The 26297-nt window shown below is 39.7% G+C and overlaps 1 protein-coding gene across 4 annotated transcripts in view; it reads right to left on the bottom strand.

Moving 5' to 3' along the window:
• Positions 1–338: 338 nt before the first annotated feature.
• Positions 339–26297, bottom strand: part of PRRG1 (proline rich and Gla domain 1) — a 31037-nt gene continuing 5078 nt past the window's right edge. The window contains exons 1-5 of one of the 4 annotated variants that reach the window (XM_066545470.1): positions 19662–19742; positions 16610–16694; positions 14959–15008; positions 10620–10780; positions 339–4090 (exon numbers count right to left, since the gene is read on the bottom strand). In XM_066545470.1, the coding sequence (XP_066401567.1) occupies positions 3569–4090; positions 10620–10780; positions 14959–14968 (693 nt within the window). In that variant the 5' untranslated portion in view covers positions 14969–15008; positions 16610–16694; positions 19662–19742 and the 3' untranslated portion in view covers positions 339–3568. Of the gene's footprint in view, positions 4091–10619; positions 10781–14958; positions 15009–15604; positions 15708–16609; positions 16695–19661; positions 19771–26297 lie in introns of those variants that run through there. The other 3 variants (XM_066545468.1, XM_066545471.1, XM_066545469.1) reach the window with 3 other exon arrangements.

The raw sequence follows: 26297 nt of genomic DNA, 5'->3' as shown, positions 1-26297 counted from the left end.
AACTCTTAAGTGAACAGCTCATACAGCGATTGAACCAAACCTTGGTGTTATTAACACCAGACTCTAAGCAAATGAGCTCATCTCAGTGTTAAATGCTTTTTCTAAAAAATAAATGGAAATAATACAAATTCATAACTCTGATAAAAATTGAGCCTGAATTTTAAAACAATAGAATTGCCTACTCACATACAAAATTAAAACTGTATTTTATATAATCAAAAAAATTAATTCATTAAACTGATTAAGTCCATAGAACAATGGAAATTAAAAGACCACTTAAATATACAAAGTTAATACTCACTGTAGTTGTGTAAAATTGATATTTTGAAACATTAGAGGCATCTTAAAAATTTTTATTTAGCATATTGAAAAACAAATGTTACAAAAATTTTTCTATAAACATAGGCAAAAATGCTTAAATAGGATAATTTAATGTAAACCAAACCCCTTTAAAATATACAATACTGTAATCAGAGGTTATTTACATCCAGTGAAGAGAGAACAACCTTCACTTATGTTAATATCATCTAAGCAAATCATTAATTTCCATAATTTCTTAAAACAGTGCCACCTTTAAGTTAGTTTAGTAGGTAAATCATTTCAGTCCCAATACAAGGTGAAATTCAATGTTACATTCAGAAGTGGGAAAGGCAGTATCCTGACTATTCATGTCATCAGTCAAGACAGCACTGCATTCAGAGCTGCAAAACCTTAGAGAGGTACAACTATAAATTTATATTTATTGCATGGCAATGCAATTACAGGATAGGTAAAACAAAAAGAAAAAAAAAGGTGTAAAAAACCTCAGTACAAATAAAATTTTATTTTTCAATCAGGTTAGAAAAGCCAACCACAAAACTAAGCTATTTTCCCACATTTCACAAAACAGAACAATTTGTGAGTTGATGCTATTCCAACATGGAGAAAATTGTTCATGTTTTAGAGGAAATGCATTTGCACAACTGTCCCACACAGGTTTTGTTTAAGTATTAAATTTATTCACCAAGACATAAATTTATAGCCCACAATGGCTTTCAGACTCACGTACTCATGGAAAAGGCATTGTCCAATTAATTCAACTCATAGATCACTAAGTTTTTGGTTGTGACTTTTTTTGGAATGGCAAGCATCAATTTTGGATTGCACATAAAAGTATCTACAGGACACAGTAACAGGATAAAGTAACATACTCAACTTAGGAACCACAAACAAACCCTTCAAAAGTGGCAGTGGAATACAGAGTAAAGAAAACACAGAAAGAAGGGAAAATCCAGCTCATCTCTAAACTACTAGAGCAGACTGCCCATGTTCAGGGATGACAGCTGCTAAACAACCTAATGCAACATGGGTGATCTCCATGCATTTCCTACAAGGAAGTCCTATATCCTGACAAGGAAGTTACTGCTAAAACTCCTATCTGTGCTGGCAGGCACAGGAGGTGCCAATATGGCACAGACACTGAAGTACCAGCTGTTCCTGAGGTGGTTCCTGCATGCTGGGATGAGGCACTTTGTTCTGCTGAATCTGCCTAAAGCAGTTCATTTATTAACTCTTGCTCGGTTTGAAAGGAGCTTTAACTTCCACAAGTGGCAATTCAGGATTCACAAGAGCTAAAACCACTTCAAAAGAAAAGGTCTGACAGTCCACAAACAAAACCCAGGCAATTTTTACTACAAGTGTCCAAAATATACTGTATTATCTACTCATCTTAATATATGTATTATATATAATGAATATAAATACAAATGATAGTTTTGACAATGGAGTCAGGAGTTTGGCCAGGAGTTCATCTCTAATAAAACTTGCCTTAGCAGATGAAGATCTCCAGCAGGCAACAAAGGCAACCTACTCTTTGCCAAAAATGAGAACTCCTGACTGCACTTGTCAATAGGTTAGATCATATTCTTATGAACATTTACACATCCATCTATAACCATCCACTTCCTTCCAGACTCTTCACAAAAATCCTTTGGGAACAGTTGGGCCAAGCCCCCCTGAGAGGGGCATTAAGAGTAATTTCAAACAGATGGCACTGGCATTTCATCTGGGGTGTTTGAAACAAGACAGTTTGGGTTTCTGCTGTGAGAAAGCCAACATAACATAATTTAGGGCTCAACACATTTGAATTGGTGTTAATTGATTAGTAGAACACAGAACAGTACTAAGCTAATGCCATGCTACTTGGTGTAGGAAGAAAGAAAACTGGAACTTACTACTAAGAAATTAAACTGAGCAATTAACTTTTAAATCAACCTGTAAAGAAGAGGTAAAAGAAGAATCACCACACTACAATTTGTACCACCTAAACCAAGTGGATGAAATTCTGTACAAGCCTGTATGTAGCTTGCATCCATCTCTTCAGCCTCAAAAAGTCACTCCACACTAATGCTTGGGGTTATGCCTGCATGTTCTTAGAATTCCTTGATTGAATGGATAAGCAGTAAATTTATTAGTTGTTGAAAAAAGATATTTATACTCTCTGCAAAGAATTTACACAGGCACCAGTAAAAGGTGTACACAAGGTACATGTCAGTAGGCAAGGGAGTATCAGAACTTGAGGAAAGGGTTTATAGCTGGCAAAACCTTGAGGAAGGTTTTCATATTTGGGGAAACGAGGAAGTCACAGACACTGAACTTCTTTCCTTTTTCTCCTTTTACAAAGGAAAGTAATGCCTTTGGGTGTATGTGCTCATAGATTACATACTGGTCCCAGTGAAAATCACAGTAGGAAGTCCATGATCAGGATTTTATCCACTCTTGAGTACTTCACTATTACTGCTGCATGAACTTTCAAGTTCTGAAGTTAACATATGCACACTTCTCACCTCTAGAATACAAAAGTAAAACCAGATAGGAAAACAGGAACGGCAGAACACAGACAAAAACTTACACCATTAAATTCACCAATTAGTGTCTTGAATTGTCAGCTTCTAAGCTGACAAAATTCTAAGAATTTTGAACTGTAATAGCAAAAGCTTTAGAATACACCTCTTCTGCTAGGACTCTGGAATTATTGCTCTTATACCAGCATTCCCTACATGAGATGCTGGTTTGAAGACAAAGGCTCCCAGCCTCCTGAAGGCCAGGAGAGGGTCCAGCATGTAACAAAAACTGAGGTGAGAAAAAGGAACAAACCAGACAAGAGGCAATACTGCAAAATCAGTCCCCTCTAGTGTAAATAACTATTAAAAGGTTGCTTAAGGATTCCCTATTGCAGGGAATTCTGACAGTCTGCAGTAAGAAAGGAAAGGGAGATCCCACAAATTTTGTGGGGAATGTGGACAGTGTTTGGAATAAAACAAGTGACATCCTTCAAAACAGAGGTACTTTTGAGAAGTATGACAGAGCACCACATCTGTATCTGCACTACACTCTCAATACAGATTCCTTATCTTTTAAGACATTCGATAGGGGAAAAAAAATCCCAAACCCAAAGAACGAGTGAACCTAAAAAAGGTGAAATTCATCGTATACAAGTCCGTTAAATTACAGAAATGCATAATAAGCCAAGATAAAGTGCTACAAAATGATTAATGATTTTTAAAAGGTCCATGGCATTCTTCTTGTTTTACTTAGTACTGGTGACAATGGGGGTCAGTGCAATGGCACTGGCTGAACTGGAGTTCACAATGTCTTCGTACTGTGGGGGTGGATCTAAATGCTGCTCAGTTTCGATTCTTCTCACACTGATTTCCCCAGTGGCTTCCTCATAGGAAGGAGGAGGATCACAGTTTGAGAGCCTTGTGGATATTGAGTCTGACCGTGCATCCGAATAGCTCAGACCTCCAGGAGAGAGCCCAGTGACTTCGTACATTTCCTCCTGCGGGGAATGAACAATGCTGAGAGGCGGCGGGCGGGGCCCTCGGCCATCGGCGCCATCGCCCAGCGCTGCGGGGGCTCCCCTGTGCGCCGCGTACACCGACTGCCTGCGCATTTTCTTTTTGAACAGGCATCTCCAGATGACAAAAACCACAATGAGGATAACAAAAAGGCCAATGATTAATGGAAATGCAAGGTAAAATGAATACCAGCTATGTCCTGTGTTACTTTCTCCCTGGAGTCCGTTTTTGTAGACTTTCCAGAACTCTTTCTAGAAGAGCAAGACACAACATGTCAGAAACTATAACACAGTTAATAAAAAACAAGCAATGTAAGCAAGTTGTTTTAAAGAATGAGGACAAAAACAAAGGCATTTCAAATATTGATGATTAAAATAAGAACTGGCATGGATAAGCACACAGAAACTTTCAATTTTTCTTCTTATGTGATTAGTGATACAAAAGGGATTTGGTTTTGTAAACAAACTCCACCACTTTTAACATTCTTATATCTGCACTCCATGTTTACAAACATGCAGCAGAGACAGGACTAAGCAATAATACACTTAGAAAAGAAAAAACCAAACCACAAAACAAACTAGGAAAAACATATCTCAAAATTCCCTGCCTAACCAGGAGGCACATCAGTCATCTGGTGCATCAGAATCTGTCAGCACTACTCAAGACACAAGTTTAGGGTTTGTTTGTTTTAAAATTGAAATAATACACTAGTACAATTTGACACAAAAACACTAGCTGACAGTGACAGACCTTTCTGGCTAAGCACAACTATGCTGCACTGTCTTATCATAACTTAGACATGCTCCACCCTCTGGCTCATACAGAAATCACTGTCAGCTTAGTTTGAGTTGATCCAGATCCTCTGTTTACAGTTAAAAATAGCCCCATAACTGTGAGACTATTACACAGGTTATTATATTCTAGAAACCTTGACAACAGAGCTACAGATAAATGGAACATAAAGTGAAAATATGAACAAGCAAAAACAAAGATCAAGGGGTTCACCAATACTTGAAAGTCCTCTTTGCTATATTAATATAAGCAAATGGGAGCACAAATATTGTGTTACCACCACATTTCTTCTGCAGTGAATGCTATGAAGAAACAGCACAAAAGAAAAGCATACCCTGCCTCAAAAGAGTAGCCATCCTCACCTGTAATGTCTCTCCTACTATGAAATACTTCCACTGAGTTTTATAATCATAATTTAGAACATTTTAGTACATTATAGTATAATTAAAAACCCAAACCTCAAAAACCTGTAATTAATGACACCCCCCAGTCCATGCCAGAATCTCTGAACTCTAGTTTTCTTTAAATATGCACAGACTTGACCCTCTCATCCTCCTGCCAGCATCACATTAATTTTAAATGACAGCACACATTTCATGCAACTATTTATAAAATAGTCACCAGGTAGAATTGAAATTGTAATTGCTCAGTTGCTAGTAAATGATGTATTTAGGTTGCAGACTGACTTTGTGCACAGACAAATCAGATTCATCATTTTTTTTAGCTCAGGCCTGATGCCACATGATGAGCATCAAACAGAAAATGCCACCCCAGAGGCAGCCTGAGTCCAGGAGCAGCACAAGCCCTCTAGCATGGAGGTCAAGCTTTCCCTGTGCAAAGGCAGCACCAGGGCACCATGGTGCTAAACACACACTATCAACACTTCTGGATCAGGATTTGCTCTGGTTAAGAGCAATGCCATGTACATGGAACAATTGATTCTCCTGTAAATTTTCCTTTCCAAAGATAAATTCAGTTGTTCTTATGTCTATGTGCGAATTCAAAAACCAAAACAATTTCAACTCCTACACCAATCCAGGATCAGGCATTTTCCCTAAATTTTAAGGCTTGACACCACAAGCAGATTGTCACAATGCCCCTCTGATGTGAACCCAGGTCCAAATCATCTAAGCTGTGTCAGGTGGCATTGGCCTCAAACAAAGCAAGAAAGACTGGAAAGATGGACTCTAAATACTTCTCTAAAGAGCCCTCCTTGACATGTGTTCCCCAATGTGAACCCCAAACCAACAGTTCTGAGTTTAGAAAAATGTATTTTGGGGGGAACTAACACTGAAAAATGCCATCAGCTGCACAACTGAAGGCTTCTGGGATCTCTGCATGATAAAACCTGGCAGAACCAAACACCTCACCCTCTCTCCACCAGACCACCAGGCAATTAAGAATACTTATTACTTTTGCATCTGGTAAGAATACAGATAACTAGATTTCTTAGTGGACTAAATAATATATTGTTAACTGAAAAAAAATAGAAAAGGATTAATTAGGATTATGAAATCCTGCTGTATGTACTGGGACCAAACTTCCCACATCGCTGTTCTGTGGCCTCAATGGCAGCAAAGAAATAAAATTGTAAAATGTTTGCTTTTAAGACCAAAGATTTACTGAAAGTCATTATATATACAGTGCAAGGATATGTCATTTTAAAGACTCTTTGGAGGAGAAAGGTAGTTTTGATGAAAAAGAAGAAATTACATTTCTCCCCTAACAATCTAGTATGTGTTGCAGACTGCAGAGGAAATGCACCTTCTCCACTAGAAGGGTATTAAATAGTGACTGGTCTTTGCATATTGTTTGCACATTACTTCTACTCAGCAAAGCAGCAGAAAACCTGTTCTGTTCTCCCAGAGTGGCAGGCACTTAGAGCAGAACACAGGGTGTGATGCTTGGGGATGTTTGACTTGCTGATGTGACCAGACAAATGCATAAAGAGCTAAAAGAGTGTAAACTGCCTTAAGGATTAAAGTAACTTAATGTCCTTTTTCATTTACATGCAAGGCAAAGAAAACTCAAGACAGTTTAGACATTCCCCACTCCCTGGTCAGAAATGACTTTAGGTCTAACACTATCTTACATAGACAGAGGAATACAGTTCTGCACACAAGTGAAAAACACTAAGAAAGAAACATTTACTTAGTCATTAAAAAAAAATAAGTCTATGTTCTTTAATGGAAAAAGAAAAAAACAACCAACCAAAAAAACAACTCCATAAAACCCCAGAAGAAATAACCTTGTTAGCATACTAGATCCTGGGTTCCCAGGTTGCATTTTTGAGTCAGCTCTCTGAGAGAAGCACAAAGACTTTTAGCCCCAGACTGCCACAACTGACAGGAACTGCAGGAAATGCATCCTTCAGGTCTGAGCTGCACAGCTGCCAAGCTCTCCCTCTGCTCTGCCACCCACAGCTACACTGCAGAGTAAAGGGATGGCGCAGGAGGAGGACAAGACACCTGGTCAGAGTCAAATCCTGCCTCACAAAGCCACAGACAACTTAGGTAAGCTTACACAGTGTGAGGATTTGTACAAACTGCTGTCTGTAAAAGAACTAGTGCCTGAAAAAGACCAAGAGGGGGAAGACTGAAAATTTACAAAGTATCTGTAAAATTCATACAGAAAGTTAAAGAGTAATTTGTAAGCTGGAAAACTCCCAGCACAAACATCCCTCCCACAACTGTTGGTCTCTTTAACTAACAACAGAAAGGACTTTCTGCTGGACAAAATTACTAACTTGTGATTACTGAAAAGGGCACTTCAGTAATCATTTATCCCTGAGTGCTGTACAACTGGGAATACCAGGTGTAAAAGCCTTATAAGGCTGAAAAACTTAAGCAGGCCACAGAATCAGATAACTGCAATGGAAAATACTTAGAAATCATCTAACATGTATTCTGCCAAGAACTATTTTTCTGAATGTACCTTAGTGCTTTGGCAAATCCAGTTTGAAATAATGAAAAGGAATTCTCACAGGATCCCAAAGGCAGTTACAGCAAAATTTTCCAGAATTCTGTTTCCCTTTCATTTGCAATACCTCACAGAACAGAGTCAGTATCAGTTAGCTGGGTCTGAATGCTGAATCAAATAAGGGATCCACAAGGAAGTCAAGACTCACACTCTCTTGAGAATTTCAGGGGAGGCCTTTACTACAGCTGGCAGCATTGCCATCCTCAAATGATTCTTTGTCAATTGCCTGACTTGTTTTTAAGGTGGACTGATAGCAAGCCAGTCAGAGGACTGCTTGGTATTCACCAGGCAGAGGGAGAGAACAGAGCAGTGAGGGCAAGTGAGTGCATCTGCTACACTCTTCCCTTCTGGTCTGCCCCCAGTTTCAAGTAGCAGGAAAAGATTCACATCTTCTTGTATGAGAATTTATCCAGCATCCATAATTACACACAGAGCAACACTGGAAGTCTTACTTGATCATATAATTTTAGATCTGGTGTTGACAAGTTTTGAGCTGCTTACTAAGATTTTTAGCAGTAGTTTGCTTGAATAAAGCAACAAAGAGAACTTGGCAATTTTCTGCAATATTTAAAATTCACTGGAAATTTGCAACAGGAATGAAAATCTATGACTTCCAGCTTTTAAAATCTTCATGCAGTTTAATTTAAAAAAAAAAGAGTTAATGGAAATTAAATTAATATCAGTGCTACAATCACACTCAGACACTTAGCATAGTAACCTCTGAATAAATCTTTTAGCCTCCCAACAACCTCTGACACCTGACCAGTGACCACATGCAGCACTGCCTGCAGGCTACAAGCACCACAATAAACAGCTTTACAAGGTCACACCTAGGGCTCACCTTATCTGTTAACTTCTGACAGTAATCATTAGAGACTGCTGAAAGAGTTCAAACACAGGCAGGCTACCGTGCTGCTGCTGGGAGTTTCTCTCCCAGATTTCACATATTTGTACCCTAAGAACTTCCATTAGCCAAAGTTGATTCCTTTTAATTAATGGCTCCAGACTGATTTGACTTCCCTTCATTTACATCACTGTTCTCTGAGCCTGTGCAAGCTTTTAGGATCTGAGACATCCTGTGGCAAGGCAGTCCACAGCTCCATTAGCTGTGGTGAGGAGAGACTTCTATTTGCTTTGAACCTGCACCTTTCCAGCTTCCTTTGAGGCCCTCTTAGCTCTGCTATCAGAAGGATGGCAAGTGACTAACCTCAGCTCAGCCTTCATCTCACAGACATCATCACATATCCCCTGATTCAATTAGTTTATGATCTATTGCTGTTACACAAGTCTTTCCGTATCTTTGATTAATTGTCACACTTCTCTGGTGCTTCCTCACCTGCTAATTCACTCTTAAAGAGACAGGGAGATAAGAGTTGTACACACTCAAGATGTGGGTAAACTCTTTATTTTGATCCTTGTTCCTTTATTTCAGATTCTTAGAACTCAGGGTTCTTTGTTTTGGCTTTGTTTAACTGCTCAGCATTAAACTGAAGTCTTCATAGATTGAAATCCAGATCTCATTCCCAAATTCTTTTCAGAGACAACCATCTATTAAAATGAATGTCCCCAATTCCTACACACGTATTACATTTGTCAACAAATAATTTCATATCCTGTTTTACCCACAAAGTCCTGAAAACTCTTCCCTGTTGGCTCTAGCCTAACATAACAGTTTTATCTTTATAACTAACTTTATAGTTTCAAATAGTAATTTGGAATCTGTCAAAATCCCCAAGCCTGTCTTGAAAATACTGAATGACATGTATGCACACTTGACATACACAATGCTAATTAAAAACTCATGCACCAAAAATAACTTGAGGGAACTCCTTGATATTCTTTTAATATTACAAATCTGCATGTTACAGAGCTGCCCAGAAGATTCCAGAAAAACAAAGAAGCAAGTGGACAAGATAAAAAATATAGAGATTAGACAAAAAGTTATCATGGGATAAATAAGCTACAGCCCCTATTTGAATTCCAGTCTATCTACACTATGAAAGCTTTGATCCTGTGTTTCTCTGCATACACTAGCTCATGTTCCCAGTGTACTGCAGCCATTCCCTTCCCCTGGGACACAGATGTTAAGTATTACTAAGTGGCTGTGTGGATGGATACTGCTGGGGGACAGTGCACTAAATAAGCCCAAGTACATGAGGCTGGTCAGGCACCACTGCACATTAGCAGAGCCTGACCCATTAGCAACTCCCCACAGCAGAATAGAGCAGCCAGGGAAAAAGGATACAGTAGTGGAAATGGATAAAGGATCAGGACCTTATTGAAAGCTCCTTCAACACTTGTGGCAGAAAATAAATGTAATTATTTCTATTTAATTACTTCCCAAATACCTCTGCAAGGGAAATTCTAGTTACCATATCATAAAATGTTCCTGAATGGGAGAGAGAAACTGAGAGACAACATGTTTAGGTTATGTTTTCTGTAGTGACTGGAACAAAAAGCAGCAGTGATATTGTGTTAGAGTTTTATACAAGTTGTCTCATTGTACACATTATTTTTAATTACACAATGAGCTATCATTAGGAACAGTCATGCAAAGTCAAGTTTGGGAGGTAAAAACACGTGTGTGCAGGCACTTCAGAGCTTCAGAAAGAAGCAGCTTTGAAGGGAAACCACACGTCCTACAACTTCATTTTAATATATCAGAAAATTCTCATGCCAGCCTTAGCAATCTCCTCAGCTATGTGTGAGATACACACCAACATAAAGATGCCAAGAACTTAAAATGTCCAGTATGCCTTAATACACTGTTATTTTTTGATGCAGAGCTCAGTCATTGAAGAGTGGAATGTGTCACCTCTGTAAATTTCAGAAGAAATCTGCAAGGTTCCCTGTGCCACTCTGGCCACTAAATCACTGGCCTTGCCAGTACAATTTCCCTGTGCAAAAACCAAAGCTAATGAAATGTTGGAAAACACACAAGCACTCAGCACACCCATAAGTTTAGTGTAAGTACACCTCACCCATCTTTACATACATAGCAAAACATACCGTTTTTTCCTCATTTTCAAAAGCTTCTCTTGCTTCTTCATAGCTACAGATTTCTTCTCTGCATTCATGTTCTATGTCACCTTGCTTTATTTCTTCCAGAAACGTGTTGGCTCTTGGGTATCTTTTTAACACAGAGTTGGCTTTGTCCTCTGTTAAGAACACTGAATAAGAAGAGGAGAGTCAACAAAGGTCACTTCTAAAATAGACACCCAAAACCTTATGCCAGAATTACTCCAAGAAAACATGACTTTGAGAAAAAGTTTTTTCAAAGCCTTCCCCTTTATTTGATATAAGGCCTTTCCTAGTTTTGCTCACTGTGGTAAGTAGTTGGGCCTACAATTTCAGTAGTTATTGCTAAAATGTCCTAAATGCAGAGACCTCAATTCAGCATCACAGCCATGTGTGGTGAAACAAGACTGAAGCTGGTGCCCAGGAAGAGTCCTTGGAAGAGACAGGCACATGCTCAGCTCAAGCTGACACTGAACAAACAAATCCTGCTTGTCAACATCCAAAATGATGTTTGCTACTGCCTGGGGGCATCACAGGCAGAATGCTCTGAAGGTTTTGATATAAATATTTATGACTATTACCCAGAGTCACAAACACCAGACAGCTGCATTTATCAATGTTTAAGTGAATAAGTTTTCTTAAGCAACTTTGAAGCAGACTTGCTCCCTTCACTCCAGAACTCTCAACCAGTAAATGGGAGTTCTTCTGAGGGTGTGGGGGAAAGTAGCCTCTTTCTATTTTTTTGACTCATACAGAAAACCTCACCTTATTTGATGAATCAAATGAAAAGAAACCTAAAAGGCAACCCATGTTCTGACACAGGTATTCTTTATTTGCTTCCCTTAGTTTGCTGTCCAAGGAGGAAAGCTGGAAGTAATCTCTTTTCTTCTGATGTTCCAGCTTTCCATCCAACTCTCTGACCCAATGATTTTTACATATGCAGTTACTGGGAACACTTTGGAATCCATCAGCCTGAATTCCCCAGGAGGTAAATCTGCAGTGATGCAGGCATTCTGCAGGTATTTCAGGTCAGGAAGCAAGAAGATCAGGTCAGTGCTACACTGTTCTTGGGCTCTGAGTGCCAGCAAGAGGGGATAATGATTCGATGCACTGCCACACTAATGCATTTGTAGCACTTTCTTGGCTACACAATCATTTGTGCATTGCTTCATTTGCAGTTAGTCTGAAGGGTTCTTTTTTCCCTTAATCATCTGCTCTTAATCTTATAAAGGGTGGGCAGCAAGGAAACTGTGTTTTTGCTTTAGAAACATGTGGTGGTATTTGCCAGCACTGATTAGCATAATTAGGCATAACTAATCTCAACTTGTTTAATGTCTGTGGTATACTACTGTAATGGATCTCCATGGCCAGGCTACAGGGGTGGCTTCTGTGAGAAGCTGCTAGAAAATTACTCTGTGGAGAAGGAAGGGGAGGAGGTGCTCCAGGTGCCAGAGCTGAGATTCCCCTGCAGCCTGTGGTGCAGACCATGGTGGAGGGGGGTGACAGAGCAGCTCTGGGGGCACCTGGCATCCAGCCAGGGTCAGTCAGTCACAACTTGGTTACAAATCATTAGACAGTGACCTTCCTCTTGCAAAGGATTATATGAAGATGTGAAGATTGAATTCCAAAACAGCACTGATCCTATGCTTCCAGTTGAATACATTACATACATGCATATATGACACAAATTACCCTGCTCATGAGGATGCCAGAGCTTCAGTGCATCCAGCCCTGCAACTGCACCTACTGCAAATTTGGTTTTCTTCAGCACCATAGGTGAGCCCATGGACATCTCCTCTTGTGCAATTCATTGACTAAGTAACATAGAAACCAATATTCAGAAATCTCTTCAAAAAGCAAAGAATAAGAGATCGCTTTTTTCCACTTTCTACACAATTCCCCTCACTTCCCTCTAGGCCTGAATAATTTGGTTTCTCTCAGCCTCATGCCTCAGTGATCACCTCAAGGTGATGAGCTGAACAATTCATCCATATGAGGAATGCAGCACACAGCCATGCCTGGGGATGGACTGCAAGTGCTTTTCCTACTTCCCCCAACTCCTCATGGGCATTCCCGAAGGGAACAAGTGTCAGGCCAGACTCTCCTAAGAGTGTCCATGTGTAGAGGCACTGAAGAGTAGATAATGCACTATAAATTAAGTTTCCCTTCCTCCAGCAGATAAAACGTAGGGAATTTCATTTCATGTTGGAATCCATCCCCAAAAAGAGCAATGAGAGAAGTGATGACAGCTTTGTATCAGATGTAGAAGGAAAGAAACACAGGAAAATGCAGGTAGCTGAAAATACCCTGATTTACAGATTCTGGCTCTCAGAAACAAGATACAAATAATTGTTTCTGCATGCACTTTCCAATTTCCAAAGAGAATAAAGGTTTAAAATCTGATGTATTAAGAAATATTGCATTTGATATATATTGATATGAGCTTTTAGGTAATACTTAAGTTTTCCAAAAGGAAATAACCATACATTTCTGAAATGCATTGATGAAGAACAGCAAAATGTTAATTCAGTTCAAGAATGGACAATACATGACTGTCTAAACCTTCAAAGTTTTTATTTAACAATTCATATTCAGAAGGTCTGTCTTCTTTCACAATACAGTACACACAATGTACATACTACAGAGACAAAAAAAAGCCTGCTGAGGAAAATAAACTGCATCCCATCTTAATTATGAATATATCTGATAAATAAAAATCTCTGGCTAGTCTAGACCTAGAATGCCTTTTGACCCTGCAAGGGTGGAAATAAAAATGAAGTAAATTAACTTGTTTGTTTGGATGTGAAATTTTTAATGCTTTGCATAATCCTAGTGACTTCAAATCCTGTTGAGAAGTCAATACAAATGTATCAAGGAAATCAAAACCTGCAATACAGGTTTTGAAATACAGGGATTTAATGAGAATCAGGCACTGCCTGATGAATCTCATAAAAAAAGATAATGGAACTGTATTGCAGAACCCACTCTGACTTCTTAGTATTCCAGGACCATAATCATGTAGATACTCAGCTATAATAGGATAAGAGTGTGCAAAAAGCCCACTTGGGCTGGATGCCCACCTAGCAAAGCCACAGCATGGCTGAATTCACTGCAGTTGTTACTGTGGAGCTCAACACAATCAGGGAAGAGTTGCATGTGTAAGAATAAAGAAATGAAGCAAGATAAGTCACTTTTTCACTTTGTTAAGGAGATTAACTAGCAGATAAAAGAGAAGTCAAAATCATTATTTTGGCATTATATATACATATAAGACACAAATCATCTAAAGTCTCTTTTACTTCCCCAATTTTTGTAGGATATAGATGAAGTTATACAAACTACCAAATTTAATGCATTTGAATACATAATTTCTTCAGACATGCTTGTGCACTGTATGAAACTGTAATAATGGGCTTTTACCAAGTTTTTATGTATCAAAAAGCTTCCAGAGACTTAGTTTCAGCTATTATTATTGAAGAGAACAATACAGTCAGATCAATTTATTACACACCCTCTGGAAAGCCTGCCTGCTATCCTAGTAGTGAATGGATACTCTACCAAGGTGAAATTCAATCAGAACTGGAGCCAGGCACAGACACAAGAGGATAAATATTTTGCAGCCTGCCAGCTGAAGCTGCCACAGGGAAAGGAAAAAGGCTTTAGGTCTGTAGTGACAGAGGGAACAGGGAGCAGCAGCGTGGGAACCAAGCTTTCTGAGACACTGAAGCGCTGCCGAAGCAAAGCCCGGGGAAGCCTGGACACCCAAACCAGCTCCACTGACACCAGTGCTGAGCTTCCTTTACTGACTCCTTACCCATCTAAGCAGACTAAAATCACCACTAAACAGTAAAAACAAACATTTTAGCTCTAAATTTGAAGCTCCTGCTGCTATTACATCTTTCTGTAGGTCATCTTAACAAATCCATTTGGTTTGAATTTGTGCTTTTACTTACGAAGTTTAAAAAGTGACTTCTGCTCTGAGAATCAGGAGTTACAGAGACAAGCTTAAAACCAGTTAAAACTAAAGTACTCAAGGCTGAAAATTCAGCTCTGTGGTCTTCATTCTGCAGCCAGTTTTCAAAGGGCAACAATAAGGCTGTGATAATTTTTATGGTCTGCAAATAATATCTCTGTCAGAACAGTTGGATGACTCCAGCTCAGTGTGGGCAAAGTTCTGCATCATCTGTAACATCAAAGCCAGCTCAATGCCAGAGGGCACCTTTTGTGCAAAGAGACTGGGATTATGAGCAGAAGACAGTGTTGGGGTGTGTTACTGGCTACTTAACAGGAAATAATGGAGAATGCACACTCATCAGTAGGTTAAACTTACCACTATCCATGGTGATTGCTGTCAAGGCTGGGAACTTGCAAATATCAAGTCTGTAAACAGAAGAGCAAATATCCTGATGAGTTTGCAAATTACAATCAACTTGGACAAGTTTCTCTTGCTTCCCAAATACTGGTATGAATACATCAGTACTCGAAACTCCATGATGAAAATGAACCCCTCTTTTGAGTTGTACCAGTACTGCATTCAGGCTGATTTCAGTAGTATAGGAATACTATCCAAGGAAAAGATAACCTTTGAAATGGTGAATGCTTTAACAGTTTTCAAGGCTTTTCAAATTCAGAATATCAAAAATGTTAATATGAAATAAGAGGGCGTGTATCATTTCAAACAAAATGCAACCTGTTTTGCCTAACTGAACTTTAAAGGCATTACATTCTCCAGTGTAATTACTTATACCTTAACTAAGACTTAAAATTCACTCTGCAGAGATCATCAAGTCAACTCATTATCTTTAGTCTATAGATCAGATTTTTGAAATCAGAGTGAACATATGGAAATTCATTCAGAGTCAGGTACTGATTAAAACAGGATGCCTGCATAAAGTTCAAGAGCAGAACAAGATTGTGATTTGGCAAAGGAACTTGCACTACATGAGAGGATCCCAACCTGCCCTACAAGAACTTACATGTACTTTGTACCTCATCTTGGAAAGAGAACAGACAGGAGATGCTCTCAGTTGAGAAAGTGCCTGAAGCTCATTGCACCCAGCAGGCAGAGAGCCAATAAGAACTGCATCTGGAGGAAGCAAGAGTAGTGCAGCTCCTTGGAGTCTTTTTTGGTATGGGAAAAGTCAGGGAAATAAAAGCTTTCAGCAAAGTAAGAGAAGGGTGCAACTGCCTAACCAAGTTAGTAGAACACCACGAGTTAAAGGGTTTTTTTATTAATAAATTACCTACTCCTAAGGGTTAGCACCAGCCTTCAGAGGCCAGGTTACACATCAACATATCACAGCACCCAGATGTTTCTCACTTTCCATAAATCCAAACCTTCAGAAGCAAACCTTTCTGTAAAAAAGGTTGGCCATGGCTGTTGTAATAAACAAAGAGGGAAAGTTGATGTTCCCAGCCTGACCTGCCCAACACTGTAACTCCTCATGCAAGAGCAGACTGCAGCACTTGCATGCTGAGCTGAATGGTGCTCCATGAAGACATCCCAGCCTGCTAACAACACTGTAGGAGTGGCACTACAAGATAAGGGATGAAGGAGCAAACTGATTTGAAAACAAGTTAATCAAACCTCTGTAAAGGCAAATAAATGTGAATAAAGAGCAGACATTAAGGCACCCTGAAATCTCACCACCATAGTTTTTAGCTTGTAGTTACTAAGTATTGTAGGTTGACAGAAGCAGAGGGCTTAATTTTTTTTTCAGAATGTATATAAAACCTCTTTTAATACCCAGAATTTTTCTCAGCAGACTACTCTATGCCAACACAAATGACCTTTGCTTTTTGCTTCTTGAATAAAAATAAAATTAGTGTCATTTAATGATTAGTCACATTGTCACAACCCAAATATCTGTGATGAAGAAATTGCTAAACTTATTAAAACAAACAGGTCATGAAAGATTTGGCTAGTGCTCTATTTTCTTCACCTGTTACATTATTATTTTCTTTTGCCATTTATTACCCACCAGTTTCAGTCAGCTGGTTTAGCATCAGCCCCTCAGATAAACACACATCAACAGAAGAGGCAGCAGCCAGGAGTTCTCCCTTGCTCTGTCAAGTGTCAGAAATGCAGGGAATTAAATATACATTTCCTATGCTTCCCCTCTTGAATGGGGTCATTTTTTTTGCAATAAATTTCAGTTAGTCTTTAACGTTTCACCCTTTTAACAAAACTTGAGTGTGGATTTCTACAACATTCAAAAAAAACAAACAACACCAAGACAGAACACAAGCATCCACATCCATGAGTCACAACCCCTCTGATGGCTCTGCCTACTTGGAACTGTGTTGGGAAAAAGGGGACTTTGTGCCTCCCCCCTGCTATGGGATGTTTTCCACCAGGAGCAGTGCAAGTCACTGCCTCTGCCTTGGCACCTAGCACAGGGTACTTGGCATATCATGTTCTCTGGGAATGAACACCAGAACACTGACTCACAGCTTGGGAAAATGGCAGAACACAGGGAGAAGAAAAAAGAAAACAGAGAAGGTAGAGTATCTTTTAATTTCTCCAATGAAAATTTTATTAGGGGCTAGTGGCAAAATAAAGAGTTGCTGAAGTGACTGCAGAACACAAATTATGTTTCACTTTACCTCCTCCATCACAGAAGGAAACAGTATGCCCTCCTCCAGGAAATATCAAATACAGCTTTTCAGTCAGTGGCTGTAGTGCAGAAACTCCCCTTCATCAATCCACATTAGATTTTTATGGCAGCTGCAAGCATTCAGAGCTCCCTGGAACTAATTCTGCCCATTCTCCAACAAACGTGTTTTCTCTCTCCTGAATTTCCTCTCAAATTTCTTCATTTCCAAGCTCCCACAAATCACAACTTTACCCTCTATTAACAGTTTCTTTCCCTAAAGGGAAAGAGTTTAATTACACTTTAGTCCTCTACTCTGACACTCTTGGTTCAAACTAACTAAATAGTTCAAAGGTGGCTTGGAAGAAGGGATTGAACAAAGACAAGTGCAAAACCCTTTTTTACCATCATAAGCCAGCTAATAAAGCAGAAGAGGGCTGGTCACACCACAGGAGCATCCTGACTTACTAATGACTCATTTATTCCTCTGTCCAACTCCTTACTTAGCTTCCTGCTTTTAAGTCTTTACAAACCTTACTCAAACACCAAAATTTGTTGGTTCATGAATCCCTCTTCTATCCATCTTCTATAAGGTTATATATATCACCTTAGATATGTGACAACACAGTGGACAGCTGTACAGCCCTACACCCATGCTGAGTGTCCAATTCTGAGTTAATGGCAGCTGATCCAACCAACATGTGACCTTTCCTGACTGCCTGCTTGGAGAATGCTTAAAAAACAAATCAAAAAACCAATGAACCACACACTTCTAGTAGGAATTATAATGACTCAGTGGGAAACACTGAACTCTAAAGCCTATGAGAGAGCCCAGGAGACACACCAACATCACCCCTGCTATTTACCAGCACTGCCCTGCTCACCACCAACACACTGCAGCCTCTTACCAAGGAGAAGCATCCGGCATGAAAGAGGAATTAATACTGAAATAACAAACCAAGCTATACATTTCTTTCCACAACTAACCTAAATATTCTTTTTCTCAATTCTGCAAGTACCCAAATCTTGCATACACTACTTATAAGCATAAAGCATAGAATATTTGTATACATAATTCCAAAGGTGGTAATCATATTCTAGCAGTGACAAGCTCTCAAACTGGGAAGGTAACTAATTTCAGCATTAAAAGCTGCTGTCTTAAGACAGTGTTTCTGCAGGATTTTGTTGCATTTATTAGGATAACCATCTTTGGCTGGCAGGAACACACCTCTCCTGAGTTCATTTCCTGACTTCAAGCTTAATGGCAGCTTGTGTGCAGCATGTACCATGAAAGGGCAGAGGATCTGGCTGAGGGCACACAAACTGCCTGCACTGTTCTCCCTCACTGTCATGTGCTCCCAGGATACAGAACATCCAGAACAAAGCCAGTCCTTAAGGGAAGGGAGGAGGAAGAGAAGGGAAAGTAAGGCTAATGTACAGCAGCTGCAGTATTTTCACCTCACCTAGTTTTTCACCTGCTGTGTTAAAAAGGACTTAAAATACTGCAAGGCCCCCTGCTCCTCTCCCAGCTGGGGAGGGATGTTCATGACAGCATCCAGGGAGGGAAGGGGGAAGTGGCTTTTTTTCCATTCTGCAACAGAACTCTGGCAAGTGGTACAGCTGTTAACTTTAGTTTTGTAATCTGTACAACTCGTGAAGTCCAAGAGCTACATAGTTTCTTAAAGTTATCAATATTTAGGTTCTTCTGGTGCTTTTTATGAAAGCAGGTCCATTCCAGGGACACTGTTAACTAAAAGATCAGTAGACATTCAGTCTAAAAATAAACACTCCTGTTCTAGCTCCTCAGTCCCAAACCAGCTGCAATGCAACACCTGAACACTCCTGGGGGAGGTTTGTTTAGAAGAAATATTAAAACATTATCAATCTGACTTCCTCTGTAGCTATTTAATTATCTAACAGCTATTTATACAGAATGTATCATGTGCCTACCTAAAAATCCCACTGGCACCACGTCTCTTCCATGCTTGGAAAGAGTACAATTTTATTTACAGTTATCTACTTCCAAAGAGCTTTCTCTCCAGGAAAAGCATACCAAAGAATTTACATTGATTCAGGCGCTGGAAAAATAAGATTGATTTTTCTCTGAACAGGAATTCCACAGGATATGGGAGAACCCTTATTTATTAAGTTCAGTTTGCTTGCAAAAGCAAGGTTTTCCAGGGAATTCGGTGGGAATAGAGAGGGAGGGAACACTTTGGAAGGTGAGGAAGCAAAAGATTTATCTCACCTCAGACTACATGGGACAAGAGTAAAACAGAGATCTGAAAAACCTTCTGCTTTGTATATGCTATTCGATCACAGCATTCTAAAACATCATCATTAATTTAAGCACCCAAAACCACAGACCAGATCACTAAGAGGAACCTGTACTTAGCAGACTGCCACTGCACCCCAAAGCCAGTGAGACATCATTACTCACAGAAAGAGCATGCACAGGGCACACCACCACCCTGAGAGCAGAGAGAAGGAAGCTCCTCAGGCCTGCAGCTGGAGAGACTGAGTCTGAGCTCCTGCCTCATCTTCATTACCTCTTCTTCACTCAGTGCTTTTTGCTCTGTTTAAGCTGTGGCAATATTCTGGCTGGTTATTTTCTGGATAGTTCCAGAGGTTCAAAGGGGGAATTGCTGTAAGCTAAGCTATCTCTTCCTTCCCTTCACTTTAAAAACCAAACAAGAACATTGTCCTGATACATCTTGGCAAGCAGGACATTTGGCAGGAGAAGTAAAAAAACTCTTTACAGAGAGGGAGAATTTTGGTGGATTGCATTGTTTTAAAACTCCTGGGGACCATGTGGGGCAGTTCCTGGGAGGCATAACTAACTGAACACTTACATAACCATCTGTGTGGAAACCAGAATTCCACAATCCTCAAGAGACCATGCCTTTCCAAGCAGCCTGTAGAATAGAATTTCAGACACCTCACTCTTCTGTTAGCTACTGTCAGAAGACATTGCTTTAGGTTATCCAATCCCCTATGCCTTAGGAATTCAAATTTAGAGAATTTAACTTGATAATCCATTGAAATGCTGATATAACAACAACTAATTCCTCTCCTTTTCAAGTGACAATGATGAACAATTAAACAAAGCTTTCACAGTAGGATGTGTTTTTCTCCTGATTTTGTTTGGACACAAAACTGATGCTGTGTCACTTATCTATCCCACATTCTGTTTCTCTGCCAGTACCTTTTAACTAAATCTGCCACTGAGATTTCTTCCTGCTCCCACACATCTTCCATGAAAATCAATGACCAAGAAGAACAGAGAAAACCCATTAATGGTCTCAGTGAAGCGAAGATGGGTTTACCCATGGCAGCAGTTACCTCAGCAGTCACGGTGCCTTTGGCAGCTGAAAACCATTATCTGTTTTGCCAGCAGGAAGCTGGCAGTCAGGAAGCAAACACCGTGTCCAGGACCAGGCACAGCCCCACAGCCCTTTGCAAGGGGACAACTCAAGTAGGTTAAAGAGATGAGAACAGGGAAAGAGCACTACCAGCACGTGTGAGATGTCAGAATATTGTGATTTGGGGAAGCAGCTGGATAACAAGGATAAGCACTTTAGGGAATGGAGAGGAAGTCAGATTAATAGTGGGAAAGGTGAAAAGGTAACAGACAGGAACACAGCTTTACTCTGGATCTAGTGCTCCCTGCCCTAATTAGTGTTTGGGTGCCAGCTGACAAATCTAACTTGTCAACCACTTGGATATCATCTATTCCAACTCAGGCTTGAATAGCTGGACTCTTTATCTGAAGCAATTTCAGTGGCCATGAATAATAACCTCTAAGTGCATAATAATGACCTCTATCCTGACTACACTCCCATTAGCTAGGAATGCAGAGCACTAGGAGAGCACCTGAAGAGCTGAACAGCTGGTGCTGAGAACCCAACACTTACACAGGTCAAGAATTCTGCTTTGGGGTAGCTCTAATTTGCTTTCATGAGCTGAGCACTGTCTGGCAGTGGGACTGCAGCTCTTGGAGTTTATCTTCTGGTTTGCCTTCATTCAAAATTATCTCGGTCTGAGCGTTTTGAAATGTTTCTGCAGTGCAAACCAAAGCACAGTAAGTAGTGACAATTGGAAGAATCCTAATTTGAACCAAAATGCTACTGCAGATACACAGGCAACATGCACTGTATGACCACACTCACAGCAGTAAGTAGTGGAGGAGGGAACCTCTATAAAAATGATTTCTCAGTAAAGAGCCAAAGGTTGTTATGTGGTGACAGTGAATGTTTGGGAAAAACTTTCAGTGAGCCTACAAAATTACTCAAATAAATTGACAAAAACAAAGGTAATGTGAGGGTCTCTGTCAAACTAAAAAACAAATGAAACAATAAAACCTCTCAAAAATAAAAAAAATCTCACACAGTCAAAGAGATTTCTGAAGCAGTCTGTGTGCTTGTCTTTTGTCTTCAAAAGTTATATTCTTGAAGCAGAAATTATGTCCTGCTAATGCAGAGCCCAGTCCAAGGCTAAAAACCTGAAATGCTGGAGTAATTTCTCAGAAGCACCAGAAAAAAGAGACACAGAGAGACAGCTAATCCAGGAACTGTGAGACAACCTAGCCAGCCCTCACCTCCCCAAACAAAAAAAGCACATTCTTTCCATACCCCCCTAAGGAGTGGAACTCACAATTACAGATTACAAAATTAACAGTTTATGATCACCATTACTGATACTTTCATAAACTTCCTCTCCAAAATGTTACCAGCTTCTAAAATAATAAAGTAACACACAAAGTCAATACATAATAAGCCAGACAAAGTACATGATCCCTTTGGTACACATTTACAGGTGGTTGAAGTGTTACATAATGCATTGATAAAATCCTTTGTTATACTAGTAAGGTGACAGCTACATATTGAATATCTATCATGTATTTTTTTAAATTTATAGTAAGATAAAATAATCAATGGACCTGCTAGCACTTTTAAAGAAAAAAAATCCACATGAACTGTATCAGAATACTGCAGAATGTTTTCACTCACAGCCTCCCTAAATTAGGAGCTTTGAATGAGCACTTATCTTATTTTCCTCCCCTATTCTGTCCCTGTTTTCATACAAATGAAACATTTGCATCTGTTCTCTAGATTACAAACAAGCCAGCTTTGATTTTGTAGTTCAGACCATCTCCTGATGTTTTACAGACAACAAACTGAGGAATAGTCAGCAGCTCCCAACTTCAGCTGAAAACTGCATTGTATATGGATGAAAAATTACATGTTGCTATTTATTTGGAAAGAAGGAAAATATCCTTTGTGTTTAAATCATTGCTGTGTTACAAACCTCTCAGTTCAGAGAAGGCAGACCTTCAGCTGATCTAACTGTAACACATGCACACATTGCAGCCAGCCATTACTTCCCACAAAGTGAGAAACTGGGGGGTACCCACTGACCTCAGCTGACACAAATGTAAATCAGCCAAAGCACCTGAAATTTCACACAGTGTATAATTCATGGAACTTGCTGCCATAGGATGCTGCTCAGGACAAAAGCAGAAATAGATTAAAACAACTAAAAAGGAAATCAATAAATGAGGATGAGATTTGGTGATCTCTCCAGATGTAGCTTATATTGGTAACTACCTGGCTGTGAAATGAGAGGAGCTCAGTGCCCAGTATGAAATGGGTAATTCCATCCAGTTCCTCTCCAAAGTGGTTTAAAACTGGATTAGGACCAGAAGAGTAAATATCAGCACATGACACCATGACACAACCAGAAATCAAGCTGACAGATGGCATGTGGCCTCTTTAGAGGTCCTACTCACTACCTACAATCTCTCTCTTTCATTGCCTCTGGTCTCCCAAATCAACACACCAAAGCATTCATAATAAGTAGAAAGTAGAGTACAACAGTACTTTCTGCTTTTTAAAAGCATAAATGGGTTAGGTAGGGAAGGGAAAAAAAAGTAGAGAGTACTACCTTTATTTTAAATTATACCTCTCTGGACATGTGAGAGAAGGGCCAAGGAACAGTCTGGGCACAGTCCATTGACAAAAATGTCATTTCATTACAGGTACTGTGTTGTCTGCTCAGAAAAGGTCACAAGATCAAAGCTAACAATGTACCACTTATCCTGCTCTGAAACTCTTACAGATACTTTCTTCCCCAACACAGCTTCTAAAGCAAAACCATGACCCAAGTGTCACAAATAATACCTCCACAGATTTTCCACAAACTGGCTGTACAAGATTCAGCCTCCAACTCTATTAATCTGCATCCAATATTCAAGCCTGCTCTTTCCACAGAAAAAGAGATACCTGACAATTCCATACACTTGAAAAAGGTTTTCCTCAACTCACTGAAGTTTTACTTGGAATCATTACAATATTGTGAAAGGCAAGCAGCAACAGCTACTTTTAAAAATCAGACTACCCCTAAACTACCAGTATTATTCAAGTAGCTATTAAGAAACCCCAGAAAGATTCTAGATCTCATAATGTGCATTTTTGCAGTAAAAAGGGACCTGGGTAATTTCACATTGGCATCTTTATATTGTGTGCAATAATTTTATAGCAAACACAGGATTACTACTTAATGAAATTTATTTTGTTTTTCTGTGATGAGGCAACATTCTGCTCCGTACAGAAACTGCATTTAGCCCTTGTTTGGTAGGCCAATGTCTAACACCCCATTTAATTTAGAAAAATTAACCCCAAACCAATAAAAAGTAATTCCTTTGTGAAGTGCTAAACTAAGCCAGAGAAATGTGCAAACAAAGCCTTCTCTTCCAAGTATTTACACACCGTCAGCATGCTTTAATATAAATTTCCACCCTGCCTGTCCTCCCCTGAAGCAATGCATATATGACAACACTTCAGAGCATGTTTTAATGGGATTTTCCAGTCAACCAAAAATCAAATTGCAGAGAAGTTATGAAAGAGTCATGAACACATATTTCATCTTATTGAATTATATGGTAACTAGGCAAAAGATAATGAGGCACAACTCCTTTAGAGATTTTATTAAGTTTTCTGTCACACTGGGGAATTGCATGAAGAGAGCATACAGAAAGCTGTACACCACCAGAATCCACAGAGCAGCTGCAGTAAAACAGAAAGGTAAAGAGCCCTACAAACTAGGGGAAAAAAAAAGTTTTAAATACTAAGTACTCTTATTTCCCTCTCTTAGGACCCACGTCCATTATTCCTCTTATAGCTTTTCCTGAATTTCCAAACACATGAAGATGCACACGTTATTTTACTGCATTGCACTTAATTTTTTTTTTTTTCTGAGTAGGATTTGAACAAACCTACCCACAAAGCTCATTTACACATTCAGGGTATAGCACAACACGTTTTGACTTCAGCCTTGAAGAGGAGTGAAAGTATTTCTCCTTTCCTGCCACTGCCACCCACCCTTCAGTGGGGATCAGCCCCTGATGTGGCTGGTGCAGTTCTGTGCTCTGCACTTCAGCTTTGTCCCTCTCCTCTCTGCTGCTCTGCTCCCCCCCACAGCCACAGAAAGGAAATGTGAACTTTCCAGACTGCATCTGCCACCAAAGTCAACCTCTCAGGGAAATAGTTTTGCATCCCTTGTGACCTCTAGTCCAACAATTTTACTCATGGTCCCTTCCAATCCACTACTACCAAGCAGTAGAAAACCTTAAATTAATGGCAGTTTTCCCAGAGGAAGCACACTGATCTAGAGCATGGAGGCATTCTGAACATCATAACTGGAGAAAACACTGGAAGGTGAACTAACATCTAATTCAAACAGTCACTTATGAGGAAATAAGGATCACAGGGAGGCTCTAAGTCACAGCTGATCAAAAAATCCATACCTACCAGTATCAGGTCATACTTATAAACCATTTTTTTGCACTTTCCAGCACTGCAAAAACACAAGAGCAGCTCCCAAAACTCAAACAATAATTCTACTGCTGCTCTTCTACTCCTTAGGAAGGGAGTCAGTACAACACCCATTCTGCCTGAGTTAGAAGCACAAAAATGCATGTAACAAAATCAATTCAAAGGATGTTCATATTGAAGTTCCTAAAACTCACATGCCAAATTGATGTGTCAAATTTGTGTGTGCAATTAACTGTGTTTGAAGATATAATTTATCTTAGTTGTGTCAAAAGCATACGCAGAATAAAATAAAATTAGCTCTTGAAAACTTTATAACTGACAGATCCTCTAGGATCTAACATGTCTAACATTTTGTTCTTGGAATATCTGAAAGGGTGTTCCCCTATTCCCCCACAAACCTGAACACCTACTCCAGGACACAGAAAATGTGGAGGAGTCTTCTAATGCAAAAAATACTTGACACTGATAAAAACACTGCTACTTTTTAGGTCTGGTAACTCATTCACATCTGTAATAACACTGCAGAAGTCACTGGAGAGATCCCAGAGTGCTGTCCACCAGAAGGTGCATCTCCACCCTGTGTACTCCTGGTGTGGATTGCTTCACCCATACAAACAGTTTCACAGAACCACAGAGCAGCTAAGGACTGTCAAGAGATTGTCTGGCCCAGCCTTTTGTGTGGAAGGCAGCCCTGATGAGGTTATCCAGCAGACAATTGCAAAACCAACCCTCTAGTGACAGGGATCTCCCCATGTTCTTGGGGAGGTTGTTGCAGTGAATGATTGATCTCACTGTAAAAAATTTAGTGAGATCAAAAATTTACAGTGAGATCAATTGTCAATCATACAATTTTCTTACATAGAGATGAAAACTCTGATCAAATCTTTTGCCAAGAGATCCTAACAAATAGCCACAGTGAAAGTGCTTTGATATTTTTCCAGTTTTGAAACCTGCAGCTCTGATAAGCTTGTAGTTGGGCACTTCTTTACAGTTCACCCTAAGTGGCCTTTCCATAAAAGACAAGTTTGTTCACCTTCTCACCCTCTCGCTTGTTTTAAAATAAAACAGATCAGGTCCCTGCTGCAGCTGACTGCAGAACACCAGGGAAGCAGTGAAAATGCAAAACCCAGCAAGGATGGAGTGGAAGAGGAAGAACTCCTGTTCTCAGGCAGAGGGAGAAGCTTAGCTGAGTTAAGCTGCTTACAGAGCTGCACAGTCAATAGGCCATGCCTTCATTTCACTGC

This window comes from Molothrus aeneus, chromosome 2 (genome assembly GCF_037042795.1).
Source record: "Molothrus aeneus isolate 106 chromosome 2, BPBGC_Maene_1.0, whole genome shotgun sequence".
Taxonomy (NCBI): Eukaryota; Metazoa; Chordata; class Aves; order Passeriformes; family Icteridae; genus Molothrus; species Molothrus aeneus.
This window is presented reverse-complemented; position numbering and strand designations above follow the sequence as displayed.